Consider the following 13248-nt stretch of genomic DNA (forward strand, 5'->3'; position numbering starts at 1 on the left):
ATTGCTACTTCGGTAGCCTTTCACAAAAATATGGCTCTCAAAGATATTTTGAATGCACATTTTGGAGAAGCAATTCGGTGTTGGTCGCTTCACACTACCTGCGGGAGGTGAAAGTGACATACGAAAATTGCTTCTCCCTCGGACCATACATTGCTGCAGACACTGTTTTGGGGGCAGGAGGTAACACTCATCCTATCCTTTAGGGATTAGGGGGTTTTTAATTTGTGTTTATGGTTGTGGGGTGACCGCCTGGGGCGGGTCTCCCTTCCATTAGCTTAGTTAAGTGGGATACCTTTGGTAAACTAAGCCAGGTGGTGGTATTTTTGTCTCGTTGCCCTCATTAGTATGGTCCATGGTCTAGTCACGTCGTGGTCTCGCCCCTGTTGACAGATCATCTGGAGTGCACCAGCTTCATAGGTCTCTACCTTGCTGGCAACTCTAGTAGCACAAGCAGACTTACGTGGCAGTAATCACGAAGCCAGCTATGCTAACAGGTAAGGAATCAAGATATCATTTTTAATTATCTGCACATGTGTTTCCTAAATCCTCTATTCTGTCTCTCCCACCACCAAAGGTGGGATTCAGCTATATATATATCTGACAGGTAAGTTGCATGAACAAAATGATATTGTAATGATACAATTAAGTTTGTTCATACTTACCTGGCAGATATATATAATTAAGTACCCGCCCACCTCCCCTCAGGAGACAGTGGAAATAAAAATTATGAATAGAAAATGGGAATGATTCCTGATACCCGCCTCCAGCGCGGAATGGGTACTAACCACCTGGACTCCACTACGTGTGTCGTAAGTTTTAAATTCTGTCGGTGTCGGAAATTATCAGCTATATATATATCTGCCAGGTAAGTATGAACAAACTTAATTATATCATTACAATATCATATTTATAACAACAACAGAGAGATAGAACCATTTCTCCCATTACAGATATCAAATATCATCTTCCATTACGCAGAATTCTTAATCAGTTACATAGGTTCACGATTTATAAAGTTTTCTTATGCAATAACAAGAAACTGAGTCAGATTTTCTATCAACATGGCATTTCATTTTTGTACATGAACTTTCCTGCCAGATATATACTTAGCTTACGTCTCTGACGTCACGACAGAATTCAAAACTCGCGGCAAATGCGACAGGTAGGTCAGGTGATCTACCCCACCCGCCGCTGGGTGGCAGGTGTATGAACCAATCCCCCTTTCCAGTCATAATTTTTCTGTCGCCGGTGTCGACTACATCTGTTGTCGATACCTCTCGATTTTGGATTATTACTCGTTTTCGCCCTGGATTGTTTCATCGGACTTTTGGTGAAGTACCTGCTCCTTGGCTTGGCATTTGCGATTTGTGGACCGGTTTTGGATTATTCTTTTGATTATTCTTGAATTTCATTATGTCTGATTTAGAAATTAAGAAATCAACTATGTTCAGAGTTTGTTCTGTTAGCGATTGTAAGGTGAGGCTACCGAAAGCTGCGGTAGACCCTCACACAGTATGCATGAGGTGTAGGGGGAATGACTGCTCATTTATTAACCCTTGTAATGAATGTGGTAATTTGAATGAAGAAGAATGGAAGGCACTTTCTTCTTATGTAAGAAAGCTTGAGAAGGACAAGGTTAGGAAAGCTTCATCTAGGAGTTCTAGTAGGTCTCGCGCTAGCGAGTTTGAAGTTGATAACCCTGTTGTAGACGTAGCGCCTTTACCAGTTTCAGCCCCTGCTTCCTGCACCGAACCCGAAGATGCGCCTTCGGAGGTGGACACTATGAGAGCCACTATTCGCAGCATGGAGCTGAAAATTAAAGTGCTAGAAGGTAAGAGTGATAGCAATTTGTGCAGTGATCCCAGTGCAGTGGAGGGTGCGTCTGATCGGCTCCCTAATGCTTCTAGGCCTAGACCTCTTCCAGACTCCCAGACCCAGTGGAGGAGGAAAGTCGAAAGCCGCAGGAAGGTTAGGGAGAACCCCCACCGGTCAGGCGTCCCCTCGGTAGCGCCTGATGTTCGATCCCAGGCTACCTTGGATCGCGCCAAGAGAGAAGTCTTGACGGCAATGCTTCTCGTCTTCGCCTTCTCCTTCGCCCAAACGTGGTTGGCTCCCTCGGAAGCTTCTCGGCCGTCGAAGAGGCCTGCAGGCTTCTCCGCGTCTCCCCTCCAGTCCCTGAAGTTTTTTCGGAAGATCCTGGATTGGATGTGAAGAAACCGAGGATTTCTTTGGAGTTTCGCTCTCCTAGTAAGGATCGAGCTGCGTCTCCCGTGAAGGACTTTGTTAAGTCTCCTACACGTGTGTTGGCTAGTCTGCAGGCGCAGATTACGGCTCTGGCTGACTCCTTGATTGTGACTTCTGGTCGTAGGAAGGACGTCTCGCTCCCGGTAAAGAAGTCCAGGCGCTCTTCTCCAGGCTTACGCTATTCGTCAGTAACCGCCCTCTCTCCAGGAGTGGATCGTAGTACGAGTGGCGCTCTTCAAAGGACAGGCGCTCTCCTGCGGACATCGTTTGTTTCTCCGTCGGACAAGGGGCATGCTTCCCGTAGACGAGCCTCTCCTGACAGGCGCTCGTCTCGAGACAGGATCTCTCCCGCTGGCAGACGCCAGGAGCCTGGTAGGCGTTTTTCTCATGGTAGCCGCTCTCCTTCAGGCTTTCGCTCTCCTGTGACTAGACGCCCTTTGGTAGACAGGCGCTCTTCTCCTGTCAGCCGCCCTTCGCTTAGCAGGCACCAAGAGCCTGGTAGGCGCTCTTCTCCTTCAAGGCGCTCTTCTCCCGATTTTCGCTCTCCTCGAGTTAGGCGCCGGGAATCTGTCAGACGCTTCTCGCCTGGTAGGCGCTTGTCGCCAGAGATTCGCTCTCCTCGCAGCAGGCGCCCAGAGCCTGATAATCGCTTCCCGCATGACAGGCGCTCTTCGCCAGGCAGCCGCTCTCCTTTAGACAGGCGCCAGGAGCCTGATAGACGCTCGCCTAATAGGCGCTCTTTTCGCCTAATAGGCGCTCTTCGCCTGAATAGGCGCTCTTCGCCTGATAGGCGCTCTTCGCCAGATTTTCGCCCTGCGTTGTTAGGCGCCAAGAGCCTAGAATACGCCCTCATCCTGACAAGAAGGAGTTTTCAGGCAGAAGCTCAACGGAAGTTAACTTCCCCGGTTAGATGTCAGAGTTCTTCAGACGTTTCTTCCAAGGATGGACTCTCGGCTGAGGACAAGACAGCCTTTCATCGTAAGGATTCGTGAAGGATCTTCGGCGGAAGAAGAACAGGATCCCTCGGAAGAAGAAATTCCTTAAGATTCCTCCGTTTCTTCATACAAGCGTTTGACGGACCTGTTCGCTCAGGAATTTGGAGACGCCCTTTCCTCCTGTCGCCCGCCCTCGCCTCTTTCGTTATTTTCAACTTCGAAAACTTCGAAGGTTTCATCCTGTGTCAGGATGAAGCCTGCAATCTCTATGAAGAAGGCTCTTAGAGGTTTTGGTGAGTGGCTTCTTTCGAAGGAAGAGAAAGGGAAGACGGTGTTCTCTTTCCCTCCTTCTAAGCTTACTGGAAACTAGGATTCTGGTATGAATCGAGAACCCTTGGGCCTCGTTTCTTCCATCCTCGGCAGACTCGGACTTCTCTTCACTGGTGGATTCCTCTCGACGCTCTGCCCTCATGTCTGCTAAGACGACCATGGGGGATGAATGAGCTTGACCACCTGTTGAAGGGAATGTTCCGAGTCCTGGAGGTGTTTAACTTCCTAGACTGGTCTTGGGCGTTTTGGCCAAGAAGACGCCAGACCCCCGGATTCCATTTCTCCTGAGGATCTTATCAGTGTTCTCACGTGTATGGACAAGGCAGTGAGGGATGGATCGAGTGAAGTAGCTTCACTTTTCGGAGCGGGAGTGATCAAGAAGAGATCTGTGTACTGTTCGTTCCTGACGAATCAGTATTCGCATGCTCAGAGAGCCTCTCTCCTGTATTCTCAGCTCTCCTCCTCAACTCTTCCCTAAGAAGATCGTTCAGGATGTTTCTTGTGCCCTTTCAGCTAAGGCTACACAGGACATGCTAGCCCAGTCTACCAGGAAGCCTCACTCTTCTTTCCAAGCTAAAAAACCAAGAGAGAGACTCCAGTTAGGCAGGAGCCCTTTCGAGGAGTCCCTCCTGCCAGAGCTTCTTCCTCTAGAGGATCTAGACCCACTAAACGAGGGAAGACCTTCTCTAGATCATCAGAGGGAAGAAGTAGGATTCAAGTTCTCCAGACATCAGTGGGTGCCAGACTTCTGAAGTTTGCCGACGTCTGGGCCAGAGAAGGGGCGGACAACTGGTCACTCTCGATTGTCTGCAAAGGCTCCACCTCATTCCCTTCTATCAAGACCTCCGTTGACGACGACTCCGAGGGAGTGGTAGCCAAGTACAAGGACCCCATCATGAATCAAGCCCTCTCTCTAGCAGTAGATCTTATGCTGGAGAAGGAGGCGATAGAACTAGTGAAAGATCCTCATTCTGCGGGTTTTTACAACAGACTGTTCCTAGTTCCCAAGAGCTCAGGAGGATGGAGACCGGTTCTGGATGTAAGCGCCCTGAATGACTTCGTAGAAAAAAGGAAGTTTGCCATGGAGACAACTTCTTCAGTGTTGGCGGCTCTTCGTCCAGGGGACTGGATGGTGTCCCTAGATCTTCAGGACGCTTACTTCCATGTGCCTATCCATCCTTCTTCACGGAAGTTTCTGAGATTCATGATGGGAGGGAAGATCTTCCAATTCAGGGCCTTGTGCTTCGGCCTTTCGACAGCCCCTCAAGTTTTCACGGGTTTAATGAAGAATGTAGCGCAGTGGCTACATTTGGAGGGAGTGAGGCTGTCTCTCTATCTAGACGATTGGCTGATCAGAGCAAGCTCACAAGAAGATGTCTGGAGGACCTACAAAAGACACTGACTTTAGCAAGTTCGTTGGGGCTTCTGGTGAACTTCCAGAAGTCACAATTAATCCCCAGTCAAGAGCTGATATATCTGGGATTCGGATGGTTTCTCCGGATTTTCGGGCATATCCGTCACCAGAGAGGATTGCTCGTTGCCAAGAGAAACTAACGACATTCCTAGAGAAAGATGCATGCACAGCGAGGGAGTGGATGAGTCTGTTGGGGACACTTTCCTCGCTGGAGCAATCGTTTCTCTAGGAAGGTTGCAATCTCAGACCTCTCCATTCTTCCTTTACCCGGAACTGGAGGTGTCTCTCTCTAGACCTGGAATTCTCCTTCAGGATATCAAAGGAATCAAGAGGGACCTTCGGTGGTGGACAGATCCTCTCCGATTGCAGAAGGTCTGTCTCTGTACATGCCAAACCCGAACCAAGTATTGTTTTCCGACGCGTCGGAGACGGGGTTTGGGTGGGGTGCGACCCTAGGGTCAAGAGAAGTGTCAGGCACCTGGGAGGGGAACAGGTGTCCTGGCACATCAACAACAAAGAGTTGATGGCAGTGTGGTTGGCGTTAAAAGCCTTCGAGCCCCACGTCCAGATGCTATAGTTAGGTCAACTCGGACAACACCACAGCCTTGGCTTACATAAGAAAGCAGGGGGGGACGGGACACTCTTTCTCCCTGTACGAAACAGCGAAGGACTTGCTGTTGTGGTCTCAGGCAAGGAAGATCGTTCTCCTCACCAGGTTCGTACAGGGAGAAAGGAATGTCAGAGCCGATCTCCTGAGCAGGAGGAATCAAGTGCTCCCCTCGGAGTGGACTCTGCACTCAGAAGTTTGCCAGGACCTGTGGAGGTTATGGGGCCAGACCTCATATCGACCTTTTTGCGACAGCAAAGAACAAGAGAATAGACCTCTACTGCTCCCCGATCTCGGACCCAGGAGCAGTGTCAGTCGATGCTTTCTTCTAGACTGGAGAGGTCTGGACGTCTATGCTTTTCCTCCATTCAAGATTCTGAGTCAAACACTCAGAAAGTTTGCGGCCTCGGAAGCGACAAGGATGACGCTGGTAGCTCCATTCTGGCCGGCCCAAGATTGGTTCACAGAGGTACTGGAATGGCTGGTGACTTTCCAAGAGCTCTTCCACAAAGAGTAGATCTGCTCAGACACCCCACTTCGACAGGTATCACAGAAACCTCCCCGCTCTCAATCTGACTGGCTTTCGACTGTCAAAAGTCTTGTCAGAGCGAAGGGGTCAGGGCTAAGCAGCTAAGGCACGAAGGCTATCGCATCAGCTAGAAGGCCCTCTACCCTTAGTTGTCTCTACCAGTCGAAGTGGGACGTCTTTCGCCGTTGGTGCAGAAACCAGAAGCTTTCCTCTTCCAGTACCTCTGTGACCCCCCAAATCGCAGATTTCCTGGTTTTTCTCAGGGAAAAATGCGGTCTTGCAGTTTCGACCATCAAAGGATATCGGAGCATGTTAGCAGCTGTCTGTTTAGGCACAGGAATTTAGATATCTCCAACAACAAAGATCTACATGATCTGCTAAGATCTTTTGAAACTTGCAAGAAACCCTCGTCTCAAATTCCGAGCTGGAACCTGGATGTGGTTCTTCGTTTCCTGAGGTCCTCGAAGTTCGAAACCTCCCCCAGTCATCTTCTTTCAAGGATCTTACGAAGAAGGCTTTGTTTCTTTTGGCTTTAGCATCTGCCAAAAGAGTTAGTGAGCTTCATGCTCTAGAAGGAAGGGTAGGTTTCAAAGGAGATTCCGTGATTTGTTCCTTCCTTCCTTCTTTTCTAGCTAAGAACGAGAACCCCTCAAATCCTTGGCCAAGGAGTTTTGAGGTTCCAGGCTTAGCTCCCCTGGTAGGGGAAGAGCCAGAAAGAACTCTTTGCCCTGTGAGGACTTTAAGATACTAACCTCCAGCGGAAGAAGTCTCTAAGGGCATTAAGGACAGACTTTGGTGCTCTGTAAAGGATCCCAGTAGACCATTGTCTAAAAATGCTTTGTCCTTCTTTATTAGAAAGCCTCGTGAAGGAAGCACATTTGGCTTGCGGTGAGGATCACTTCAAGCTTTTGAAAGTCAAGGCTCACGAGGTAAGAGCCATTGCGACGTCCTTGGCTTTCAACAAGAATATGTCACTCCAGAATCTGATGAAGCAACATTCTGGAGATGCAATTCAGTATTCGCGAACCACTACCTTAGAGACGTCAGATTACTTACGAGAAGTGCTTGCGCGTTAGGCCCGTATGTATCGGCGGATTCGGTGCTGGGGCAGGGAGCTGAAGCATATCCTTTGTAAATTTTTCCCCTATTGTTTGTGTTGTGTTTTTATGGTTGTTTGAAGAGGATGCGGGTAGGCATCTCTTTCTATTCGTATTGCTAACATTAGAATGGTTAGGTGATCTGTTTGTGCTAGAGCTCCCTGCATTGGTAGTGGTCAGGCTCTGTCATTTAAGAGGGCGAATCCCCATTGACATGATCCGACTTGGATTCTACTGAGTAAGTGGATATCAAATCCCTTCGGTAGACCCAAAGAGTCTTTTCAGCTGTAGGTCACGCCCTCGCTGTAGCTCTTCAGGCTTTGCAGGACTAATAGACAGTAACTATGAAGTCTTCAGCCTTATCAGGTAAGAACCAAGGTTTGTTAGTATCCTACAACAGATGTTGTTTCCCCTTTTTCCTTGTTAGCTCTGTCTTTTTCCCTCCACCAAGGGTGTCAATCAGCTAAGTATATATCTGGCAGGAAAGTTCATGTACAAAAATGATATTGTAATTTTACAATAAAGTTTTGTACATACTTACCTGGCAGATATATACGATTGATGGCCCTCCCAGCCTCCCCTCAGGAGACAGGTGGAAGAAAAATTATGACTGGAAAGGGGGATTGGTTCATACACCTGCCACCCAGCGGCGGGTGGGGTAGATCACCTGACCTACCTGTCGCATTTGCCGCGAGTTTTGAATTCTGTCGTGACGTCAGAGACGTAAGCTAAGTATATATCTGCCAGGTAAGTATGTACAAAACTTTATTGTAAAATAACAATATCATTTTGGTGCTGTTACCAATATTTCAAACAGCTCCACGGGCGTTTAAATCCATGGATAAGTGGCTTAGATTCCCTCCAGGGGCCACTTTTGGTGGTCAGGGTATATGTCTGGAGGCATTTCCCCTTTCTACAGATAGTATCTTGATTTCTTACTATCGAAGGTGTAGAATAAATTGATGAGCAAGGAAATATGAAATAAAGCATAACAGAGTAAGGTTGACGAGTGAGAAAGTAAACTATTGTATACACCAATCTCTCTCTCTAAGAAAATAATAGATAGGAAACAATGACCGAATATTGCTTGAATACGATGTGGTAACAAAGTTTTGGCCTGACTTGAAGTGTAGGGTGACTTTGACACGGACTAACAAGTCATTCTTGGCCATCTCACAGCCATGGAAAGACATCAACTTCACAGCCGAGAAAAGGCAATCGCATACAAAATAAATAGGTTTTTTCTACATGAAAAGGCAAATGGATGGCCTGTGTTACCCCATAAATAAGCTCTCATTCAGACAGTTGTAAGATTTAGAATAAAGAGAGATCAAGAGCAGGGCAGAATAGGAAGGGGATTAAAGTACCTGGAAATGAAAAGCCCTATAATCTTATAATTATAGCCTCAGGGTTTGTCTCAAAGACATTCAAAGGTCTGTCATGCAATTGTCAGCTGTTGTTTTTGTAAAATTGGCAACAGGGCAGATCTCTAAACGCCACGCCAGAGAGGTCTTGTCGCGGTGGCAAGACTATAGTTCCTTGCTTGAAAGTTTCAGCAGCTATGTCCAGGCATCGCCTTAAGTAATTCCTAATGTAAAGGGCCTCAGGTTTGTATAGTTAGAAAAAATACAATTTACTTTACATTTTTTTTTTTTTTTCAGGCCTTGATGATGTCATTTTACCATACATTCATTACTTTGTTAATAATCAAGTTGATGGAAAGAGGCTCCTCCAGTTAACTCCTGATGAACTTCCATCCTTAGATGTTACGAAAATTGGCCACCAAGAGATAATCCTCCAGGGTGTGGAGTTACTCAGAAATATTGTAAGTTATTAATATTAATATTTGATGCTTAATTCACTTTACTGTTGTTTTTCATGTTGGGTTGCCATTCTTTCGCGATTGACCTAAAAACAGTCATACAGATAACAGAAACCTTGCATATAAAACTTAAAATTGCCCTAAGACCTTTGCCTTAAGACCTTGCATCGTTTCACTGTTGGTTGAGAGAATTGCAATACCACCATTGTTTTAAATCCCACGTTACTTTCTGTAATGATTCATAGAGTAGTGATTTTCTTATTGTATGAGCAACCTGGTGATGGCTATTAGTAGTTTTCTTCATATACGGATTTGTTCCTACATGATATACAAACCATTGGTGATTTACGTCAGGAGTTATCTTTGGTGAAGCTGGAAAACGGCGCTAAACACTTGAACAAGAAGGTTAAGGTAGTAACTACCATCTAGTAGGTGGGAGTACGTACCCGCCTGCCAGTATGTAAGCATTCTGGTTTGCTTTTGGCTGTCATGTGATGGAGACATGCTTTTGTGAGCTTTTCCTGGCGGGATTTTTCTCTTTTCTTTTTTATATACAGTCACCTCTCAATTAACATGAGGGTTACCTTCCTGAAGAGCATGCGTTATTTAAAGATGCATTATTTGCAAATTTTTCCCATAAGAAATAACAGTTTAATAAGGGGGGTTATGTTCCTGGACTTGGGGAACTCCATACTTTTTTGCTAAGTACAACCGAATTCAATAACAGCAACATCCTTTTGCTTGTATTTCAACCGTCGTACGATAGTAAACAATTACCGTAGTTACATTATAAACGACGCTATGTAGGATAGGACTGACATATTTTTATCTAAGCTTGTATTTCGATGAAAGCAAGTGAAAAATAGCGAACGGAATCACGTCCTTTTTTTACCCAATAATCATGCTCCCAATGCAATCTATTAACAAAAAATAATTTAGTTCACAACGAGACTTATTCAAGTCATATTTCGACTTAAAAGTTCATCGTATAACGAAAAATGTCCTTGTCTCAAATGAGTAAAGTATCTAGTTATCACACAGAATTAAGGTAAATATGGCGAAATGAACTCGTATTCGCTATCAGCTGATTTCCAAACCAAAACATTGATGGCTATGTTATTTTATAAATATATACAATATAAGAATACATACAATATTATTGGATACAGTTAAGTATTGTATAACTTTTTAAAAGTTTCATGGAAAAGATGCATATTCGTTACGTTTTGTAATTATATGTAGCCATCAGCAGACAGACATCGCTCAATTATGCCAATGTCGGAATGAAGCTGATTTTTTTTTTTTTTCTTTTCTTTTCTTACTGAATTATTACAGTCAGAATGTATTGAACCTCCAGCATTAGTTTATATTAATTACTGTACCGCACATGTTGTATAGAGTATACTGCAGGCTAGGCTACTGTATTTGTATGTATATGATATCCCATAGTATATGCTAGGCTAGGAGAATACTTGTACTATGTAGGTCAGAGGTCAGACAAAAAAGAAAAACAGAGCAAAATCTTTTGCACTATTAATAAATAAGGTGTTTTGCTTTATTAATAAATACAATACACAAAGTCTTCCGTTTTATTGATAAATAAATAAATACAATGAGTGAACTGTGCTATGTCTTTGTTTATGTTGACGGCCGTCATCTGCAAAACTGATCTGCAGATGATTTGAAAACAATGCTTCAGTGCCAAGTCACGTTAAATCGATTTCCGTGTTTTTAAAAATTGTTTAAATATTTTCTAGCTCGCATTGAATCGAAAAAGTGTTAATTGAGATGTGACTGTACTGAATATACAGTGGACCCCCCCATATTCGCGTTCTCCAGATTCGCGAAATCACACATTCGCGGATTTCGCTCGGGAACGTTTCCCTGCATTATTCGCGGAAAATTCGCACATTCGCGGTATTTTTCTATGGTAAATATCCACAAATTCCTGTTTTTTTTGATGAATTTCATCATAAAATGCACTTTTTGTGATAAAACTATTAAAATATTAAAAAAACCATGTATGAAAATTTTTAGTGGGTTTTTCTTGAGTTTTAACTAACAAAATAGGCTGTTTTTGTACATTCAACTTCCCTGGCAGATATATACTTAGCTATAGACTCCGTCGTCCCCGACAGAAATTCGAATTTCGTGGCACACGCTACAGGTAGGTCAGGTGATCTACCGCCACTGCCGCTGGGTGGCAGGAATAGGAACCATTCCCATTTTCTAAACCAGATTTTCTCTGTCGGCCATACTGGTAACATCGTTGTTGGTATCTCCTGACTGGATTTTCGTTTTTCATCGCCGTTGATCTTCTGGACTGTCTTTTTGGTGACGTATTTGGATCTGTGGTTTGGCATACGCTTTTGTGGAACGTTTTTTGGATTTTGCTTCAGATTTTGCTCAAAAATGTCTGATTCTAGCTACGAAGTTAGATGTGTGAATGAGGGTTGTTTGGTGAGGCTACCGAAAGTGTCGTTTGATCCTCTCAAGGTATGCAAGAAGTGTAGGGGGTATGAATGCACTAGAAATAACACTTGTGATGAATGTGTGAATATGGATGAGGAAGGATGGAAGACCCTAGATTCCTATTTAAGGAAACTAGAGAGAGATAGGGTTAGAAAGGCTGTCTCTAGAAGCATGAGTAGATCTCGCTCTAACGAGCCAGTTAGTATAACTAACCCCCAATTAATTGCTTCCTCACATCAGTATGCACCCTCCTCCCCGCTAGCAGATGTTGCAAGTTCTGCTGCGGAGATTGCAAATCTGAATACCGCATTAAGGAGGATGGAGCTTGAAATGCAAGCTCTTAAAGGTAAGACTGTGGAAAGTGACATAAGTGTCCCCAGTGTAGTGGAGGGTGCGTCTGATCGGCTCTGTCTCGCTCCCAGACCTAGACCTCTTCCAAGCTCCCAGGCCCAGAGGAGAAGGAATGTCGACAGTCGTACGGAGGTTACGGAGAATCCCCACCGGTCAGGCGTCCCCTCGGCAGAATCTGTAGCGTCCCAGACTGCCAAGGATCGCCATTGGAAAGGCATCCTAAAAGAGTGCTTTTCGTCATCCGATTCGTCTCCTCGCAGAAGTGGATGGACTTCCGACGAACTGTCGCGTCCGATCAAGAGGAGTTGGAAAGCTCCGACGCTGGACTCGAGCCCGGAACGTTTCCCGGACGATTCTCCCTACGAGAGGAAAAGAGCCAAGAGGACAATGTCTCGATCTCCTACGCCTTCCAGGTCGCATTCTCCTATTCATGAGAAAGAAAAGGAAGAAACCGCAACGGACATCCTACTTAAAATGCAGGAACAGATTTCCTCATTAGTAGGAGTATTGAGAAAAGACCTTCCGAGGAGAAAGGACGATTTTCTTCCTGTTAAGAGATCTCGTCCGACGGGCATTCCGGACTCCAGACTCCTCTCCTCTACTCCTCGTCCGAGAACAGAGATGAATAAGGGAAGACGGACGAAAACTCATAGGCTTGGGACGCCAGATATGGACAATGAAGAAGAGTTTCCAAGTCGGACAGAACCACCCAGGCGCTCTGCGCCAGAATTGGACGACTCGGACAGGCAAAAGTGTCCTACGCGGACGGCGCCAACCAGACACCATTCGCCAGACGCGGACAGCCCAGACAGGCAGATTTGTCCTATGCGGACAACTATGGCCAAGCGCCGTGTGCCGATTGCGGACAACCTGGACAAGGCGGACAGCCTGGATAGGACAAAACGTCGTGCGCAGGCAACTCCGTCCGGGCGCCAGGCGCCAGAAGCGGACAAGACGGACAGGCAGAAGTGTCGTACTGGAACGACACCAGCCAGGCGCCAAGTTCCATATGTGGACCGCTCGGACAGACGACACTGTCCGAGACGGACAGATACGTCCAAGAGCATGGAACGAACCAGACTTTCGGCAACTGATAAGCACCAAGCGCCAAGATTTTCTTCAAGAGAACCATACGGAGAAATCAACCAGGAAGCGTCTCTTTATGATTTGGACCAGAAACGGATTTCTCTGGACAGAGACGAAAGATGTCGCACAGGCGGCCGTCGTCCTGTTCACGATATGTCCGTTTCTGGTAGGAACTTGCCGCAAGCACAGCTGTCTCCTGATAAGAATGCAAGACGTCGCACAGGCGGCCGTCATTCTTGTCAGGAGGACTTAGATGATAATGGGGTTTTTTCTCAGGATCAGCATTCGCCGGACAGGGACGCAAGATGTTGCACAGGCGGCCGTCGCCCTTGTCGGGAGGGAGCTGATCCTGCGAAGAGCC

At 45.9% G+C, this 13248-nt stretch overlaps 1 protein-coding gene across 2 annotated transcripts in view; it reads left to right on the forward strand.

The window, feature by feature from the left end:
• Nucleotides 1-13248, forward strand: part of LOC135198457 (uncharacterized) — a 236539-nt gene that overhangs the window by 10500 nt on the left and 212791 nt on the right. For both annotated transcript variants that reach the window (XM_064226023.1, XM_064226032.1), the window contains exon 2: nt 8818-8981. In XM_064226023.1, the coding sequence (XP_064082093.1) occupies nt 8818-8981 (164 nt within the window). The remainder of the gene's footprint in view (nt 1-8817; nt 8982-13248) is intronic.

This window comes from Macrobrachium nipponense, chromosome 23, assembly GCF_015104395.2.
Source record: "Macrobrachium nipponense isolate FS-2020 chromosome 23, ASM1510439v2, whole genome shotgun sequence".
Lineage (NCBI taxonomy): Eukaryota > Metazoa > Arthropoda > Malacostraca > Decapoda > Palaemonidae > Macrobrachium > Macrobrachium nipponense.